We start from the raw sequence: 19,182 nt of genomic DNA, 5'->3' as shown, positions 1-19,182 counted from the left end.
CTCGTCCCGCCCCGCTCGCCCGCGGCTCGGGGCTGGGCCACGGGCAGCGCTGCTCCCCGCGTTTATTCAAGCTTCGCTGGAAGGACAGACCCCTGCAACCCCCCGGCCCTGCACCCTTGCGACGGGGCAGGGCACCGGGGTCAACCCGCAGCCCCCACTCCCGCGGGTGACTACAAAATGGCGCGGCTCATTGCTCCCCTCACCCCCTGCAGTGGCTGTCACCGCAATACCCGGCTAAAACGGTTGGGAGCCGGTGCTTCCTCCCCATCGGGCCCAGCAGGAGTGAGGCTGGAAGGGCAGCGCTGGCTCAGCCACACAGGGAGGGTCGGGACTTGGATCCATGGGAAACGAGTGGCAGGAAATCCTCCGGGGTTAAAGTCACCAGATCTGACCCTGGGGAATACAGGACACACTGGAAGAGTCAGCGGGTAAGAATCCAGGAGAATCACGCTTTAAGGCAGCACACATACTGCGCATGCACTGTCTGCAGCTCTCTTGTGGGAATTTGAGGATGACAGAGGAAACATCTGGAGAACGTGCAGGGGTGGGGGTACAACAGGGCTGCACTTGATGTTGGCGCACACAGGGAATGAATGAAACAGGCTCTTGGTGACAGCCAGTCAACCCAATTCAGTCACAGGCCCTTTTCTTCCTCCAGACAATCCCTAAATAAAAAGCCCATGGTGGCAAGGACAGAGCAAGTAGTGGCACCACCTGGACAACTATAGGCCACGAGAGCCATTCCCAGACTGGCCTTGGAGCTGGGCCAATGCGACGTAAATCCCCCAAACAGATGCTGATCAATGCCAACTGAGAACCCCACTGTTTCCCCTTTCCAGCATGTGAACATGTAACTTCTTCCAGCAGCAGCAGCAGCAGCTTCCCTAGCATCACCCAATATTCCCAAAGAGGAGCAAGAACTCGTTTGTCATCTCCTCCACCTCTTCTGCTCCCCAGCCTCTCCCAGCACAAAGCAGAGGCAGGGTAGGAACTGGGGCTTTACAGAAACAGCAGCTGAATGCGAATGACTGGAAGAGTTTCAGGTACCTGTAGGTACAGCTCCCTCACCCCCCGTCTGGGGGGTGGGGAAGCACAAGTTCAGAGGGGTACATTCTTCCAGACGCTAAGGGGTTGGAAAACGTGTGTGGAGGTAAAAGCCAGTTCTCCCTCATCCCTCCTCTATTTCCTAGAGCTCACAGGGACATCATAAGGTCGAGCTCAAAACTGCTCTTGTGTTGCCACTCCAGGGCCATGGAAGGAGCCCACGGGGAGGTGACAGACAAATGCAGGCGGCTGACAGAGGGAACAATAAAGTGCAGACAGGCTCCCAGTCAGTGCCGGCAAGATCTCAAGGTGACTGGAGGGGGAATAAAAGAAATAGAAGACAAGCGTTTTAACAACATCAAAGTCCACCCAAAACTTTCTTAATGGGACATAGTGCAAATAGGAGAAATATTGGTCATGCTTTATAAAAGACAGGGACTAACGTTTCAGGCTGCTCAGTGCGGGAGAAGAAAGACGTGAGGACAGCGGAGCCGAACTCGGTGTAAGTCTCTGTGTCCCAGACATTCCAGGCAAGCTACTCATGCTCTGTAGAGGGAAGGGTCTCTTGTAGTGCTCTCTGGGAAATGACAAATTATCCTACCTACATGGTAACTAAAAAAAGATCCCAAGACCCCCCCCTCTCCACTCAAGCTATGCAACTGCCCTACCTCAAATGCAGGAAAACTACCGGGAAGTTTGCCTGGAGTACTGCTTCGGGATTCAGCGCACAAACAAATCTTCAAGTATTCGCAGCGTATGGTGACCAGAGAGCCTGCACTGCCTGCCACAGGGTGCGAGCAGGTCACCTCCGAAGAGGGACGTGACATTTTGAGTTACCCAGGCATTCCTGCACACTCTCGTCTTTGACCCCTGGACGTGGTTACAGATCTTGGTCTGCGATATAAACAAACACCATCTTCAGGCAACTCTGAACCCTGTGAAGACAACGCAGGAACCTCAGCATCACTGGGTTTTGGCCCCTTGCATATCCTGTGGAGCACATTGGTCCTCTTTGTAACAGCAAGATCTGAGCAGGTCTTTGGCAACTCATGATCAGTGGAAGGCATGGGGATGGAAAAGGTGCACGGGAAAGGGCAGAATCCTGCTGTGGATCTCTGTTACAACATTGTCACAACAGCACCTATGGGTTTCAGTGTGGAGCAAGAAAGGTTAAAGTTCATCCTTGGTATTAACAAGATGCTGCAGTGGACGAACCGGTATGGTGTGATCTCTCAGCAGCTGGTCCCGTGACCCTTCGTAGCTGTCAGGGGCTCTGTCGCCCGAAAAGTCTGTGAGAGAGTAATCCTCCAGCAGACCAGCTTCTACCGCGTGGCGCCGGAGCCCCTCGCTCCCCACGAGCCCTTGCATTCTGACATACCCTTGCTGACAGAAGGGGGGCAGCTTCTGACGGGTGAAGGCAAACAGGAAACAGGACTCTGTGGGGAAAAGGATCAAAAACTCAGGCTCAGCAGAGAATAACTCCCGTGAATTTCTGAGGGCTCATTCAGAACAAAAGGCAGAAAGGATGAGGGAAGATGACTGGGGTTTCCCAGCCAGCATCCTGCCCCAGATGGCAGCAGAGTAATTGACTCAGTACTGCAGAGCTCAGGAGAAGCAGGGTGGGATCTCCAGTCTGCACTCAGAGGAAAAGGAGCTGAATTTGAGCTTGCAGCCCTCTGGCATCTTCTTTGTACCACAGGATTGCTTCCCTCTCTGTGCCATGTGGGGTTCCTGCAAAAGGTTCCCAGACCAGTCTTCAGACCAGGAAAGGAGACCAGCTCTCACATCCCAGCATTCCAATTTCCCATGGGAAAGCAATCCCATCATCAGTACATGAAAAGGGATCTGGTACCCGATGGCACAAAGGAACATTCGGATAATGGAGGAGGAAGGAAAGCTGCAGGTAGAAGAGGGATTGAACCAAGCCTCATACACGTTTCCCTAGATCCGTGTGTCCCTAGGGCAGTTGATTTCTGGTGGTGAGTGACAGCAAAGGCTATTTGGGAACATACACGCAGCACTGGCAATTTTTACTGTCTGGAGAGTGCATCAAAGAGGTGTGACTGACAGTGAGTGAGATCACCAACTCTCCACAGGAGATCTCAGCTATTTGCAGAAGAGATCGCTCCTGTTGCGTCCCTCCCATCCCTCCTCTCCCTCCTGCCACCTCAACTCTGTGCTCAAGTTACCTGCAAAGAAATTGCGCAGGTCAGTGCTGAGGCAGTTCTCCAAAAACCGCCTCAGAGGCAGGATGTGAGCATTCGGGGCCGTCCAGTCTGTCAGAAAGTCCTCCACAATGTGATGGACGGCATCTGGGCGGGGGAGAGGCCAATCTGGGGGCCGAAGTCTCATCTCATGCTCTGCCAAGAGAACATTAAGGGAATCTCTCTGAATCAAAATGGCATTAAAAAGAGCTTGGGGAGTGGAAAACAGCTATGACAGCTGTTCCAGCTTTTGTCCTGACCTTTTTAATCCCTACCTTACTTTCATTTGCAATCCCCTATGCTAGCTCTGTCCTCAACAGCCCTGCCACTGCACAGCTACCCCTCGTCCCTGCCCGCAGTACTTCCTGTCATTTCACTCCCGTTCCCCCTGGGCAAGAACTGCCAGATGGGCTGAGCTGCGTTCAAGCTTTAATGCTGCTACCCCATCACACTTCTTTCTGTGCGAGGCAAGCCGGACCCTGACCCTAGGCTTCTGGAGATGAAGATTCAGCAGGCTCATTTCCCAAGGAAATCTATTCTGAGCGTGTCTGTTTGCTGGATGTAACACTCATCTTCAAACCCTTGCCTTTGGCTGCCTCTATCACTGCGGGACCTCTCAGACCTGGGCAGACTACAGAGAGCAGTTTTCTTTTGGCAGTAACACTGAACAGCCCTGCCTCATCTGCCAGGACTCTGCAAAATACATGCAGGGTACCAGCCAAAGGAAAAAAACCGTTCCTCTGTTTTGGAATGGGGAAGTTCCCAGCAGACCTGTTTGCTCCTGTTCTCAAGTGTGAGGTCTCTGGTACGACCCCCCCACCCTGTATTGGTCTGACTGATGGAAGTTTCTTGCTGACTCCCAGCTTTTTCTTCAGCTTACACAGTGGTGGCAGGTGGCCCAGATGGACATGAAGGAAGTAGAGGAGAAGGGTGTGCAATGCTTTCAGGTTCCCCCAGCCTTGGATCTGAAGTATTTTCAGCCCTTTCTGTTTTGATCATATCAGATAATTAGAGAGAGGCAGAAAAGCTTACCTGTTGGGAGGTGTTTATAATAGTAAATAACAGGGTGCAAAAAGTTGGACTGCCAGGCATGCTGTGCCTCTCCCACAGCTCGGTTGTAGTAGAAGACATCCTTGTCAGCCCCAGAGAAATTCCTCCCATACTCCATGATGATGACAAACAGCCCGTTAGGAGCCTTTCTGCCCGTCTGCATTTCCAGCTCAGCCAGGACTCCAACTGGGTATTCTTCCAGGTATTCAAATGCTGTGGCATTCCTATGAATTGCAACCACAACCGTCAGACTCTTGCACCAGAGAAAAGCCAACACCCCCTCAGCTGATCAAGGCTAAGGCCAAAGAGCCATCAGATAGGAATTATTTTTAGTCATTACAGATCTGGGGTGGACTTGACACAGATCTTATTAAGGCTGAAGATACTGTTACAAGACTCGATTATTTTTGCAGACTATGGGATTACTCTCTACATTAGTGCTGCTCAAGGAAAGCTTTTCTCTGGGGACAGTGAAAGGGTACTACACCTCTGAGCCTAGCAGGAAGGTCTGGACCATTTCAGCCCTTTAAGAGAGAATTGGCAGAATTGGGCATAGCGGCACCAGTCGCGGCAGTGGTACAGGTTTTAAGATGGCTGCCTATGTGACAGTAACGTCCTTAAGCAGCAACAGAGCAAATTGTGTGGTGGCACCACCACAGGAAGCAATGGTAAAGAAAAAGGAATGAAACGATGGAGCGCCATGCTGGGAATAATTACTCACTCACTCTCTCAGCAGTATGATGTCAGCCAGGACACTGAACATCTGGTAGAGGCCTGAGGCTTCGTTCACCCGCTTGATGATGGAATTGGTCAGCTGTGTAACAGGGTAGACTGTGGATGGCCAGGGGACACCATGGTGACGGTTTTCCAATAGGCGGTGGACTGCACGAGCTAAGACAGTGAGAGAAACAAAGATAGCTTATTTCAAAATCCAAGCTTACAGTTTTAAGAAATCCAATCACTCTGCTATGACACACAGAGATTCTGGCAGGACACAATAAATAAGCTTTACAGCTCATCTGTGCTCAGGATCTCCCACCCCAATCGCTAGTAACAGCAGTGGAGATGCCCTCTGAAAGCTGATGTGATGCTAAGTGGTTGGTGAGGGGGTGGAGGGTCCTCGGGGATATTTCATTACTTCTGAGTAGTCCTTTAATTATAAGGATGGGCACACACATATAAAGACAGAAATTCTTTTTACTGCCCAAAGCCACTGGGTTTTAACTCCACAGCACAGACCTCTCACCCACAGCCTGTCACGAGGCAGAGCATCTGGCAGGCAGAAATCTATTGTGTTACATAAATAAGAGACAATGGGCAAGAGAGACACAAGACAAAACAAAGACAGACAACTGAAAACTTCAGATATGACCCCAAGTCACTTCTCCTCTACTTCAGACAACACAGCTGCAGCTTGGCTGTGTTTTGTCCTTCTTACTGCCAGCACAAGACTAAGGGTGATCTTTTTCCATCAGTAAGCTATGAATTGCTCCTTCAAAGGGAGGAATGATTCCCACCTCTGCCCTTTCTGTACACCTCAGTACTCACTTGTATACCGAAATCCATGGATAAAGCCCCCAGCAGATTTCCTGAAATCAACAGAGTGGCTAGCCGTGCCAAGAACAAAAAGCCCCCGGGTGCTTCTGGACTCATAACTAGGTTTGATCTGAGGATACTTCTTTTTATTCCCTTTTCCTGGCATCATTCTAAGGGACCTGATGTGCAAAAGAGAAGAGCAGGCTGTAAGGAAGGGCGGAGGTGGAAAAATAAAAAGGGTTTCTGATAAGGCACACGTTATATTGCAGCCACTACAAGACACTGCTTCATGCCCCCACTGCCTTCAGTGGGATTTACTACTACAATGAGGATCTTCCAGAAGACAAGGGTGCTCATCTCAAGGTAGCTTTGAACAAGATAAAATTCCAGCCTGAGCCACTGGCAGTGAATTTTGGAAGACAGTAAAGTTAACAGTATCATTTTCAACAGCAGGAGGTACTAGGAGACAAACCAAGGCGTACTGAAGGTTGCATCCTCCAGGAAAAAAAGCAGACAAAACCATTCTGAAGTGATCTATACCTGTACCATCCTAATTAAAAAAAAAAAAACAAACCCCAAACCTGAACCATGGCTAGCCTTCTGTATGTGATCTGGCAAGTCAGGATATTAAGTTCTAAAGGCACATGTTCTTCTGTGTCAATCAGGTCCCAACACTGCCATTTGCTCAGCCCTGTAGCCTGTGTTACATAAATAAGAGACAATGGGCAAGAGAGGGCAGTGGGACACACATTCCCACTGGGACATGGCCATAGCTGCAGGGTAAACAACAGACTATGCAGCACCAGGTAGCTCAGAGCACATGGAGGTCCAGGGACTTGCCCTTCCCTTTCCTCCCTAGCCAAGCCCTTCATAGTCTCTTGCTCTAAACACCTGCTTCACTATAGATCCTGGTTCTCCCTCACCTGTTGTAGATAGAGAAATCAAACTTCCAGCCCAGGCAGCGGATAACACGGTCATAAGGTGCACGGGTGGCAAAATTATCCAGTTCATCCTGCGGGAGGGTGATGGAGTCGATACCTGCGCTGGTGTTCCTGTTCTCCAGGTAAAACCGGAGTGTGATGTGCAGCTTCCCTTTTTTGTCTTTTACAATAGCCAGATCTTCCAGATCGCCCTCCAGAAGCCCATCCAGAGATTTCAGCTGGTAGGTGTCCAGTAGGCCATTGTTAATTGCTCTTCAAAAAAAAAGGAGAATGTAAGAAAGGCTAAAAGAAGGGAAGAGAGGTGGGATCCATGGTTCTGTCTCAACTGCTGAAAATGGGACACCTTTACCAAGCATCCCACACTCCCCTTCAGTGCAAAGGTTATCCACAGAGCCTCAGGGCTCATGGGAACAGCACAGGTAACAGCCTCGCTGCCATGCTTGCAGGATGTAGTCAAACTCTCAGCTCTCCTCTGTGACTGCAAGCAAGGGAACAACTTAGGAACCAGCACTTCTTAACGATAGAGTTTCCAAGGGGACATTTTCCTATTTCACACAGACCTTGAAGAGCTCTCATCAAGCTTCTGTATTCAGCAACTGCAACCTGGACTGCTTTAAACCAAGTTGTAAAGATAGAAGGCCCCCAGGACCACAGCACCTCCTGTGCTAGCCCAGTTGGTCACCTGGGCAAGAAGTGCTTCTTGTTTGTATTCTGGCTAGGAAGTGGAGTGGTTTCCTACCTTAGATCCCCGACGTAGTGGGTGGCCCATGAGAGGCGCACACGGGACCGGCTCACCATGTGGATGAAATTTGTGACACCCAGAATATTCTCTGCCGTCTCAAAGGCTGAGTTCCCTCGGCCCAAGATCAACACGGTTTGGCCAGCAAAATCCTCCGGGTTGATGGACACAGTCTCGTAACCCTCAACGTATTCTGAGCCAGGGAAGTTTACCACGTTGGGGACCCACGTCCCAGTGGCAACCAACAAAGAGCTGCAAAAATAGGAATAGCACTAAGGAATGCAGGAATTATGGGAATGGGGCCATCACTCCATCTCATCACTCCTCCCACTGTGGAAGATGGCTGTGATGTGCCCCCTCCAGCCACACTGGATCAGCTGCACAGATCATGGTCTTGAGAGAAACCTCTCCCCAGCTTCACCTAATGGCCTGGTCCCAAGACAGGCCCCTATGCTCAGGCCAACAAAGATGAATAGGAACGTCATTATATATAGCAAAAGTCAGTGCGGGTGCTGTACATATAAGCTCCACTTGTTTCATAAGTCTCCCTCAGTTGTTCACGAGTGTGCAAGTGCTGCTCATATGTACTCACTGATGACACACATTATAATACCAAAGCTTTTCACAGGTTGATTATATCCTGCATAAAGAATGACTTTGATTTAAAATTTATATTGCCTTTTAATATAGCAGAACAAAAGTTATTTTTAAGAGGGACAGAAAATGGTTTCGAGATTTTAAAATGTAAATCCTGGGCATAAAAACACGTTACCAGTAACACTAATCGTTAACACTAAGATTAAGTACAGTAATCTTTTTATATCTCTCTGTAAAAACTTTTACTTGAATCTTAGGGAATTTTTTGTGACTTAGACGGAAACACCAGGCAGCCGAGGCTAGCAGCACTGTCTGCCATCACAGCCTTGCTCATGCAGTTCCTGAGAGCAACTCACTCGCGATGCGTGGGTGTCCGGGATTGCCTTCTGTCCCCTCTGAGCTTGCCAGCCAGTGCACCTCCAAGTGACAGCCAGTGAGACCTGCTGTAGTAGAGCTGAGGTTCTCAGGAGAGGTGAGAAATATACTCCATATGTTCACACGAGTAACTTCTAGATGATTTTTAGGAATGTAGCTCAGTGGTGGTATGGGATACACACACATAAGTATGACAAGGGGAAGGGGAATTCAAGGACCAACAGCCTTGAGGGTTACTTCTCACAGTCGGCTCCCTCTACTGCAGCAGCTCCACTTTTCTCTGGTTCCCCCCTGCCAGCTCTGTGCTAACCCAGGGCTTCAGTTGACTGGGACATACTTTTAAATACTGGTTCTTCTAAGCATGTGTGGGTTACCAGAGGTGAGGTGTCGCTGCACTGATTCACCCGACTTGGTAATAAAGGCAGCAGTGGCTACAACAAGTATTTTTTCACAGAGAGCAATTATTTAGTGATAAAACGAAAAGTGATTTCAAGCTTACCTATCAAGGATGAAACCTGCGGTGATGGCAATTTTAGCCAGTTTGTGTCTGCCCTACCAGCTCCTCAGCTGTCCAAGGCATAATGTTGCTTGAGAAAGGCAATGCATTCCCAGGAACAGCTATTCCACCCACCCACCCCGCTGATCCCTGCAAAATGTCGTCGTCCCCCCCTCCCCCCCCGACAGTGGTTAAGGCTCTAAGAGGCTGTGAAATCTCCATCCTTGAAGATACTCATGCATTAAGAGGGCAAGGCTCTGAGCAACCTGCTGTCGCTAGCCCTGCTTTGGCCAGGGGCTTGGACAAAATGACCTTTACAGGTCTCTTCCAACCTAATTTCTTCTGTGATTTTGGGACTTCGAAGATACCCGTGGAGAGCGGTGTGGCTAGCCCTAGATTCGCCCATTACCTGCAATTGTAGTTCTGCCTGTCCTGGTCTGTCAGAAGGAAATAGTGGCCGTTCCAGGCCTGCTCATGCCTCTCCAGTGTCACGTGGACAATGGCTGTGTTGTACTGAACCCGCAGCTTCAGCAGGGAAGCAAAGTCCTCCAGATAACGCACCATCACGTCGGCGTCAGGGAAGAAGTCACGGGAGTACCGTCGGAAAAGCAGCCGACGGTCATGGCTGAGGAGCGAGTTCCAGTCGTGGCGGAGGTTGAACTCGCTGTTGGATTTGCCCGTATACTGCTTGTTGATGCTGATGAGCTTGCGGTGGCGAGGGTAGAGGGCAAAAAAGCTGCCGGGAGCATGGCTCCGCTCGAAGACAACGTAATCCCGGCCGGCTTGCTGGAGGAAATAGGCCACCTGCAGGCCCGAGGGGCCGGCCCCGATGATGCAGTAGTCGTGGTAGAGGAAAGCAGCGCCGCTTGCCGCACACAGGCTGCCGGCGTACAAGGCCAGCCCCAGGAGTGTCCCGCAAACCGCTGGGACCATGGCGGGGCCGGGACAGCCACCCCTGTAGGGGAGTGAACCAGGGAGAAGTCATTCAGGGGCATCCCTGTAAAAGACCCCCGGCCCGGCCCGGCCCGGCCCGCCCTGCCCCTGCCCCTGCCCCTGCCCCTGCCCCTGCCCAGGCCCGGCCGCCATGATGCCACCCGCATCCCTCAGAGCCCCAAGCAGGGGCGGGGGTGTTGGGGCGGGGCGCCGCTCCCTGACAGCCAATGGTGAGAGAAATCCCAGGTCCTTCAGCCAATAGGCACACAGGACCCCCAGCCAATAGCAGACAGGGTGGGGTCAGCGGGCGGGAAGGCGGAGCCGCACCTGTGGGCGAACGGCCACGTGCCCCCCTCACCCCAACAGCCAATGGGAAAGGGAGGCGCAAGCCCATCAGCCAATGGGAGATGGGGTGCCCCGCGCTGCCCTCGCAGCCCCCGATGCACCGTACCCCCCCCGCCCAATGGCGTGCGGGGCGTGGGCACAACCCGCGAGGCGCCGCACGTGACACGCGGGGCCGCCGCGAGCCGGCCCGACCCGTCCCGCCAACTGCCGCACCTGCACCATAGAGCTCGCGCCGCTCCGCTCCGCTCCTCCCGCGCCGGCGGGATGGGGGTGGGTGGGGGGAAGGCGCGCGCCCCGCCGCCGCCACGCCGCGTCACGTGATGCAGCCGCCGCTGCTGCTTCCCGCCGCCGGCACCATGGCGCCGCCGCGCGCGCGCACCACGTGCCCGCGGGGCGGGGCGGGGCCGAGCCCTTAAAGGGGCCGCCCCTGAGTTATCTCACAGCCGGCTGCAGCGCCACACCCCCACCCCCACCCCCGCCGCGCGCGCGAGCACACAGCACACAGCGTCACTGAACAACAGTCACTTTATTCCACTTTCGTCCACCCCACCCCCCCGCCCCTTATGACGTATCCGCAGCAGGGCCGGGCACGGAGGTGCGGGGGGGGGGGGGCCGCCCCGCGGGGCTCAGCTCTCCTCCTCTGGAAGAGAAGAGAAACGGGGATGAAGCAAACGCAGTTGGGGAAAGAAAATCTCCCCCACTCCCCCCTCCCAAATCCCATCTCTGCCAAAGGGAAACCAAAGCCCCCGGCGTCAGGGCCACCCCCCCCCCCCACTCCCGCATCTGTCCCCAGCTCCTCCCGTGTCCCCCTCTCCCTCACCCCCCCCCGGTCAGTTGGAATTACACAATTTACATTCCTGAGCAAATTACGAAGCGACTTAAAACATCAGTAATAAAAGCCAAAGGGGCCAGGCTGAGCTTACAGCCTAAAAAAAACCAACAAATCAAAACAAAATAAAGCTGGAAGGTATGTTTCATATGACAGAAGAAAGGCTTCCAGGGCAAACAGTCTCCCTGTGGTCGGGAGATCACGCATGGGGGATCAGAGTGGGTTTTGGGCAGGGAAGTGAGGCGGCGGCGGCGGCAGCTGCCACTGCGGCAGCGCCAGTTCTCCGAAACTCCCAGACCGACCCACTGGCCACGGCTCAACTCCAGCATCCGCTCTGTGAAACCCTGCACGGAGTCCCCTCTACCAGGGCAGGTCACCACCCATTTTAAATTTTTCACCCTATCATCACTCCCATTTCTAAAATTGTAGTACAAAACCATCAGAAACCAGTACCCACCCCCTTCCCAGACACTGGTGTTGCTGAACAATGGGCTCCTTGGACTTGGGTGCCCTGGGCCTGGGTCCTCCCCCCACCCCTGCTAAAGACAGTCCTCACTCAGTATCCATAGAGAGGCACGTCATCTGCATTCCCACCTCCCAGCTCTTATTGCTTCCGATCAAGTACTCCCAGAGTCCCTTCTCACCTTCTCCACCGCCGAGTCCCATCCTCAGGACCACACATTCTCTAGCCTCACCCCCCCCTCCTCACTGCACTAGTCAGATCTCACCCTTTAGATCTGGTCTTTATCATTGGTCATCTCTTTTCATCCAGACCAATAGATCACTTAAAAGCATAAATCACCAAATATGCGCTACAAACCTTCCTCTTCCTCTTCTTCCTCCTCATCCTCCTCGTCTTCATCAGAGCTGAAGGTGCCATCAGGCAAGCTGTAGATCCGGATCACCTGCTTGTTGGGGTCCTTCAGGATGAGGTACTTCCCCTCATCCAGCTTCATGCAGATGTCGATGACGCATCGCAGGATGCCCCAGGCATTCTCTATGCTCAGGTTAATCTGGCTGGCAAACTCATTTGGCTTGAACTGCTGCGTGCCCAGGATCACGTGTCGGGCAGAGTCCTTCACGTGATAACGGGATACATACCTAGGGGGGCAAGAGAAAAATCAGAGGGGTGTCAAGAGATTAAGCCCAACTAGCAGAACAACGACACCAAGTAAAGCACTGTTATTAGTTTGGTTCTGTTTTCTGAGTTGAAAAATCCCAATATTCCAACACTGAAAGCTAAGAGCTCCTGGCTACGAGCTGTCAATCAGTAATGCACCACTAACCCAAATCAGATAGGGTGGTACCAAAGACAGAAAAGAATTAGTCCCACAGATAAAAACTAAGCAACAGCATGATTAACAGGGAGTTTGGACTTAAAACAGATGTGAATGCATCAATTCCATATTTGAGGATGGAAGCTAGGACTGCACAACCAGCAGAAATGTGATAGCAAATGATTCTTGTTCATTATCCACAGCACAGACTCAACTGATTTTAAGCTGAGAGTTCAAAAAGTGCTCTGGCGATACCTCCCCTCCACCCGTTTCTCAGTAACAGAGCACTGAGGATCTCAATCAAATTCCTGACAGGCAGCACAGTCACTGCACTTATTTCCCCTGTTGGCAATCTCAGCGAACAGGCTAAGAGCTACGGAGACCGCCTGCCTGTCATGTGCGTGAGGTCTCACAAGGTCGGACACAGCAGGGGGCACATCAACCGGATGCTGAGGGGGAAGCAGCTCACACCAGGGCTGGTGCGCTCACGGCAAGCTTTCACCTCTTTGCCACTTAAAACATGGGGTGATTTTAGGACTACTCATTCTACAAATGGTTCGCTTTGACATACACTGGGTTAAATCATGGAAAACGCACCTGGAAGACATTTGGTGTGAAAACCTAATCTTACCCAAGTTTAAGATATTCTGATCCAGCCAGCAGCGCACAACACGTCCAGCGGGCTAATTTGTAGCTGTTGTTTTTCAGCTCTGTGGCAATCACAGCTCCTCGCTGGGAGTCGAGCTTCTGGCGCCAGTCTACTCCATTGCAATACTGAGAGGAGAATCAAAACTAGGGTCAACCTAACAAGCCAGCAGCAGTCATCTTTTCAGCCATCTTGACATCACGTAAGGAAGTTTCTTCTGTCTACTTTATGATACCATATGAGGGAATGTGAACAGCAACTTACAGGGAAAGCCCTTGCACCAGAAAGGGAGAAAAGCGAACAACAGGGATAGGCCAATACTTATGGCACTGGTTAGGAAGGGAAGTTCGTGAGGGAAGCGTTCATGAAGGAAGCGTGGGAACAGATTGGCTACTGTGCCAAACACCAGGGGACAAGAGGGTTCAAACCAGCTACCTCGCATCTGGGGGAGAATCCCATCATCACTGTTTGTCCACCAAAGTTATGGGTCTTTGGTGGAAGGTAACCACCCGAGGGACACCGCCAGATATTTGTCTCATCTTGCCTGCTGTACCTGGCATGTCAGGCAGCAGTGAAGCAGTTAGAGCTAGCTTTGGGATCTCGTTCTTCCTCACCCTGGAATCCCACTCGTTCAGTGTTTTGATGTTGATGAAAGACACTTCTCCATTTGCTCCTGTCATCACACCATCATGTTCACAGCGGACGATGAGATCTATATCATCTCCCAGCTTCCACCTTCGGTATCTGCCAACAAACAATCCCGGTGTTTATTTCTGACTCTTGCTCTCTCCCAGATACATGCAACCACTCAGCAAAATCCTTTCCTCCTCTATCTGTTCACTGTGAGGATGTCCAGGAATCCCTCTTATTGTAAAGCTTCTATCAATAATGCTTTTTGCCTCTGCAATCATGCTGACATCCTGGCCCCTTGCCAAACCTGGGCATCAGAGAGAGACAAACATACCTGTATGCAACAGAGGCTACTTCATTTTTATCCATGTCATCCTCCACAAAGGGGTTTGGGTTGGGAAACTTGTATTTCTCCTTTCCCTGCAGAAGAAAACAGAAGGGCATGTTAGGAAAAAAAACCCTAGGGGAGCTCTCCCCGACTGGATAAATGTTCTCTTATAGAAACCGTGGCTAATTTCCCTTATACAGAAAAACACTAAAATATTAAGACAGGTGATGAGAAGCCTCATCGTCACATCAGTCACTGCACTGTAAGTAGTACTTCTACCAGCACTTCAGCTTTACTGAGTGTACTCAGAAGCCTGCCTTGCTTCACCAGTGGGAATGGGATTTCTTCTTTGTGAAATAAAGGTGAAAACCTTTCTACAACAAAGTCACACTGCTCACCACAAGTAACTGCGCCTCTTTCAAAACTGAAAGAACATCAGTGTAACATACCTCTGTCCATTAAAACGCTTCTCTGCTGTATGAAAGCAGCCTTAATGAAGTCCCTTCTTGAGACTCTCTGAAACACAGACCCTACTACCCAGCATTGCTCAACCTTACCATCCTCAGACACTGCTGGGAGAAGTTATGATTGATGTAGGTAGCTTCCATGGCAAGGTTGCGCGGAGAATTAAAGGAGTTGCCCTCTTCCTGTGGTGGTTCGTTGGCTGTTTCACTCACTGTCAGCAGGTCTGGGAAGAAAACCAGACGCCAAGGAGTTATAAACTACGTCAGCTTCAGTGACTCTTTCGGCCCACATTGGAGCAGATCAATATTGAAGTTACCTCCACAGCTAGCACAGTAATCAGCTTGTTCCAGGTGTCTCAGTCTGGACACCGAGACAATAAACTCAGAAAAAACCAAAGAAAACTAGACTCTCTGGCTACTGTAACAGCAATTTTTTTCAGGTCTTTTCCTCACCAAAATCAGAGTTGTCCCTCTTATCAAAGAAAAGTTTGGATCCAACTCTCTGGACAATGATGTCCCAGGAATAGACAGAGCGAGTGCAGCTCATCAGTGTGGCCAGGATGGCATCTGTAGCAAACACATTCCCTTGGGTCTTTGCCAGCTACAGATACAAAAGGAGGAGAAAACAGTGTTTCAGCAACAAGAACCAACACCTCTTCCCTTCACTAGCCGAGAGCTGAAGCTTTAGCAAACCCAGTCATGAATTTCCTTCTCCCACACTCAAGAAGCTAGACTGGTAGGTGCATCACCGACTGCTAGACCTACCCAGCAGTCCAGGCCCACCCTCACCCAAGCAAGGAATAAGTAAGAAACCTATTACAAAATGTGAATTCTGTTGGGAAAAGGCATGGCTCCTTATTTCTGATCGGGTCAGAGAAAGAAATCTCTGAGCCTTCCTCATCTCCCAAAGCAGAAACCTCAAGAACCAGGTCTCTGACACGGAAGTTTCTTTCCCAACATTGCTCAAGTACCAGTCTGCTTGCCTTTCCAGAATTACAGCTTTTCCTTGGCTAGTATTCCTAGTTTTGCACTAACCTAGCACCAAGCTCTGCCTTGGACCCAAGAAAAGTAACAACATGAGCTAATGTTTCTTTTACGTTTGCAAGTTTAGGGATCTGCAATTTTTCTGCTCTTCTTTCAACTTTGGTCTGACAATGACAGCAGGTCTTTAACAGCACACACCAAGAAACGCACTATTGGGTTTTACAAACCAGTAAACATACCTTTCGGATAACTGGGTCATCAGTAGTAGTAACAGTATGGAAGATGCGCTTAATGCTCCTCAGTAGCTTCTCGTTCCTTGTTGTAATGCGGTCAAAGGCTTTATCATAGTATTCTAGGGCTCCACAGCACTCTCTGCAGAGGTAAGAGGACCATCTTGGTACCATCCCTACAGATAACACAACCCACGGACCACATGGGACTGAGGGGCCTGTTGGGTGTTCCATTACCTCCTCCCCTTCTTTGGGTAACTCAATGAGAATACCAGGACCAGGCCAAGAGACCCTGACCCTCCTGCTTTCCAAAAAAATGGTCAGTTCAGGAAGCAAGCGCATGGCTGCTTTAGGAACTCACATGTCCTGTGGCTCTGACACCTCCAGGTAGCGCATCTTCATCAGCCGAGGAAAATCCATCTCTTCTTTCACCTCCCAGTCACTACGAACTTCAACAGAGGAGTCACGAGGCTTCTGCTGTGCGGCCAGAGGTAAGACAGATAGAGAGAGAAACAAAGACACAGCACATCAGAACTTGTGCAAGAGGCGCTGCCCTCTGAAAGCAGCCAGAGAAACCAAACCATCACAGGGGTAGAAAGTTTGTTAGTTTACCTGTGATTTTTGGTCCCATTTCTGCCTCACTCCAAACTGCTTCTGAAACTTCTTTTGTAGGCGCAAACGATCTCTAAAATGACAAATATAAGAAAAGCCATGAAGAGAAGTTCTCAGCTCCTATGTGCTACAACCATTCCTATGCTTCCAAATTATGAGAGGAACAAGGCTTTTAGGCACGGAGCCGCTGAAATATTTGCTGAGCTGTGTGTCGATCAAGATACCCGAGGCATTAAAAGCTGTTCTTTACTCTGTGCAGGTCTTTAAATATTTTAATCTCTAAAGACTGCAACACAGTTTTCAGAAGTGGTATGCTCTGCTTTAATTCGTCATGCTTACTTTCTGAATGACATTCAAAGATCCTTCTAAATTCTTAGATGGCTGTTTGAAACCCATGCTTATAACTATCCATGACATCAGCAGAACATCGCACTTGAAACATCCTGAAATTCTTCTCTGCTGACTGTTCACTCTAGTGGGTTCTGTTACAGTAACTTAACAAATTTATCAACAGTATGTTCACACACACCAACCCAAGTACAGTATGCTCATATCTGCAGCCTTACCTCTCCTTCTGCTTGGCGCTCTTTGGCAGTGTCTGCATGCTGAACTGCAGCATATTCCGACGGTCCTTGTCTCTCCGAAGGTTCCTCTGCACAAATGAAGGAAAGAAAAAAAAAAAAAAAAAAAAAAAAAAAGAGAACATTTTAGTTGCAGAACATTTCTGTGGGGCTGAAGCTCTCCTCTGCGCCTATTTCTGAAAAATACATTACCTGTGCAAATCGCATACGATTCCTCTGGTATGCTGTTTTCTGCGTTCGCGCTGTATCCACCAGCTGGAAGCTAGTCTCATCTTCCTCGTGGAAATAAGCATATTGACTTCCGCCACCAAACTGCGATGAGTACTTGTCTGGAAATACAACAGAACATCTTGACACCCAGCTTCTAGGAGAAAAACCCTAACATTTTGCCCCTTTCTCCCCCAAAATTTCCTTCAACTGCCTTCATCTAAGTTTGATGCATAAAGGGGGACTCCTGCCTTACACCAGCATGTTTTCTCCCCCTCCAAGCCTCCCCAAGAAGCCCCAGCCACGAGGCAGTACAATAATCAGGAGTAAGCCCTAAGGACAGGGAGCACCCCACAGAACTCTCCGAAGGGCGAGGCACGCTTCCTAATTTAAGGAGCTGTCTCTTGCTGAGGTGCGCAGGTAACCACCAGAGCGGGTGTGAGACATGAAAGCAGGAATGATGACTGAAGAAAACTTTGTAGGAAATAAGCCACAGAAGCAGCCACCAGACAACACATACTTGTGTATCTTTTATCCTGATATGTGGCTCCCGTCCAATCGGCCACCTAAGGACAAGCATAAACAGTCAAAATAAGTGAGTATCAACCTGACAGTTCCCCCACCTCTGACTTTGTACGAAGGACTTCAGGCAGTAGAAGCAAACACTGCTGTATGCTCCAGAACTAATTCTTTCACTTTCCACCTCCATTTGCCAGCCCTGCTAATTGTTCACAACTGTGCTAAGTCTCAGCAAAGGGCATCAGAAAAGCAGCCACAGTAGTAAGAAGTGAAAAGTGGCAGCAGCACTCAGAGGTGCAATGCCAGAAGGAACAGAGGGCTCATTCAGCTGCAGCCCAATGCACCACGGCACGTCTGAGGTACCTTTCCCAGGCGGTCTCCTTTACTGAAGGGCTGGTAGGGCATGTCCCTGAACTGCTCAGGCACGGCACAGGGGCCCCAGCCGGAGGGGTTGTCCTGGATCACGGGTGTCACAAACTTCGCCATGTTTTAAACTTCTAGAGGGGAGACAAAGCAAAGTAAACCCCCCCCAAACCCTCAGCTGCCGCACGGAGAGCCCCGCCACACGCCCTGTACGCTGGGGCACCGGGGGACCGCGGCCTTGACCCCGGCACAGGCCAGGCCGCGGCGCTACCCTGAGGGGAAGGCAGGGCAGGAAGGCCGCCTCCGCCAGCCGGGCCGGCACCGAAAGGAACGACCGGGGTGGGGTGAGGGTGCGCGGGGGGGGGGGGGGGGGGGGGGGGGGGGTCCCGGTCGCCGCTGGGCGGGGCGGGGAACCGGCCCCCACCGGAACCGGTGGCAGCGCCGGGGCGGGGGCGGGGCCGGGGGTCCCGATGCCCGCGGGCGGGTGCCGGTAGGACAGGGGGCCGGCCCCGGGGCGGCTCCGACATCCCCCTCACCTGTGCGGCCCGGTCGCGGTCCCGATGGCAGCGGATGCAGCAGCGGTGGCGGCGGGGGACGAGGAAAGAGGCCGCGCGCAGCCCCGTCCCGCCCTTTCCGCGTCAGCGCCCCGCGACCGCAGCGCCGCCGGGCGCCGCTGTCGTAAAATTAAAAAAAAAAAAAAAACAAACCCAAAACCAACAAACCAACACGCAAAGGAGCGGAGCGCGGCTGCCGTAAAGCGCCCCCTTACCAGGTTACGCAGTACGTCTCGGCCATAGAGCTGCAGGAGGGCTGGGCTAGAAAGGCCGCGGCACGCGGCCGGTGGACGCGCGCGCCCCCTGTGAAGCGGTCCGCCAGCGGCCCGGCGGCTGGACGGGCCCAGGCACAGGGCAGCGGCGGCGGGGAGGAGGGGACGGGACGGGACGGGACGTCCGTGCCTCGTCCTTTGGCGGCAGCCTCCCTGGCAGCCGGAGTTTCTCGTCGTGGCTGAGGCCGTCGGAGCCGCCTGTGGCCGCTGCTGTAGGGCCGCGGAGTGCCGGGGCCGCGGAGTGCCGGGGCTGCGGGGTGCCGGCCCGGCGGGGAGGGCGGCGGGGGCCCGCCATGATGCGGCGTCCCCTGCGGCCTGTGCCCGGGCTGAGGTGGTCTGTCTCGTCTCCCACTTCCCCCGTTGTCTCGCTTCCTCTGCTTTGCTGTGTCTTCTGTCGTGACAGTGTCATTTGCTGACATCTTACTC

General features: G+C 51.8%; 2 protein-coding genes across 5 annotated transcripts; both read right to left on the bottom strand.

Moving 5' to 3' along the window:
- Nucleotides 1–1,418: 1,418 nt before the first annotated feature.
- On the bottom strand, nt 1,419–9,951 carry FOXRED2 (FAD dependent oxidoreductase domain containing 2). Its single transcript, XM_082484351.1, has 8 exons — nt 9,392–9,951; nt 7,515–7,766; nt 6,758–7,027; nt 5,847–6,013; nt 5,024–5,189; nt 4,281–4,522; nt 3,234–3,404; nt 1,419–2,480 (listed from the first exon to the last, which is right to left on the bottom strand). Exons 1-8 carry the CDS (start codon nt 9,913–9,915, stop codon nt 2,215–2,217), a joined length of 2,058 nt encoding a protein of 685 aa, XP_082340477.1. The 5' UTR covers nt 9,916–9,951; the 3' UTR covers nt 1,419–2,214.
- An 816-nt stretch (nt 9,952–10,767) lies between these two features.
- On the bottom strand, nt 10,768–18,598 carry EIF3D (eukaryotic translation initiation factor 3 subunit D). 4 transcript variants are annotated; one of them, XM_082498334.1, is made up of 15 exons: nt 18,467–18,598; nt 17,931–18,061; nt 17,569–17,614; nt 17,034–17,170; nt 16,827–16,912; nt 16,261–16,333; nt 16,010–16,125; nt 15,658–15,790; nt 14,888–15,035; nt 14,528–14,658; nt 13,977–14,062; nt 13,627–13,756; nt 12,998–13,140; nt 11,910–12,190; nt 10,768–10,900 (listed from the first exon to the last, which is right to left on the bottom strand). In XM_082498334.1, exons 2-15 carry the CDS (start codon nt 18,051–18,053, stop codon nt 10,887–10,889), a joined length of 1,647 nt encoding a protein of 548 aa, XP_082354460.1. In that variant the 5' UTR covers nt 18,054–18,061; nt 18,467–18,598; the 3' UTR covers nt 10,768–10,886. The 4 variants fall into 4 exon arrangements, with proteins under 4 accessions (XP_082354460.1, XP_082354462.1, XP_082354461.1 ...); XM_082498336.1 differs by having other exon boundaries at nt 16,010–16,122; XM_082498335.1 differs by having other exon boundaries at nt 17,931–18,064; nt 18,467–18,591.
- Nucleotides 18,599–19,182: the final 584 nt, after the last annotated feature.

Source organism: Vanellus vanellus (genome assembly GCF_965231255.1).
Source record: "Vanellus vanellus genome assembly, chromosome: 1".
In the NCBI taxonomy this organism is placed as follows: Eukaryota; Metazoa; Chordata; class Aves; order Charadriiformes; family Charadriidae; genus Vanellus; species Vanellus vanellus.
This window is presented reverse-complemented; position numbering and strand designations above follow the sequence as displayed.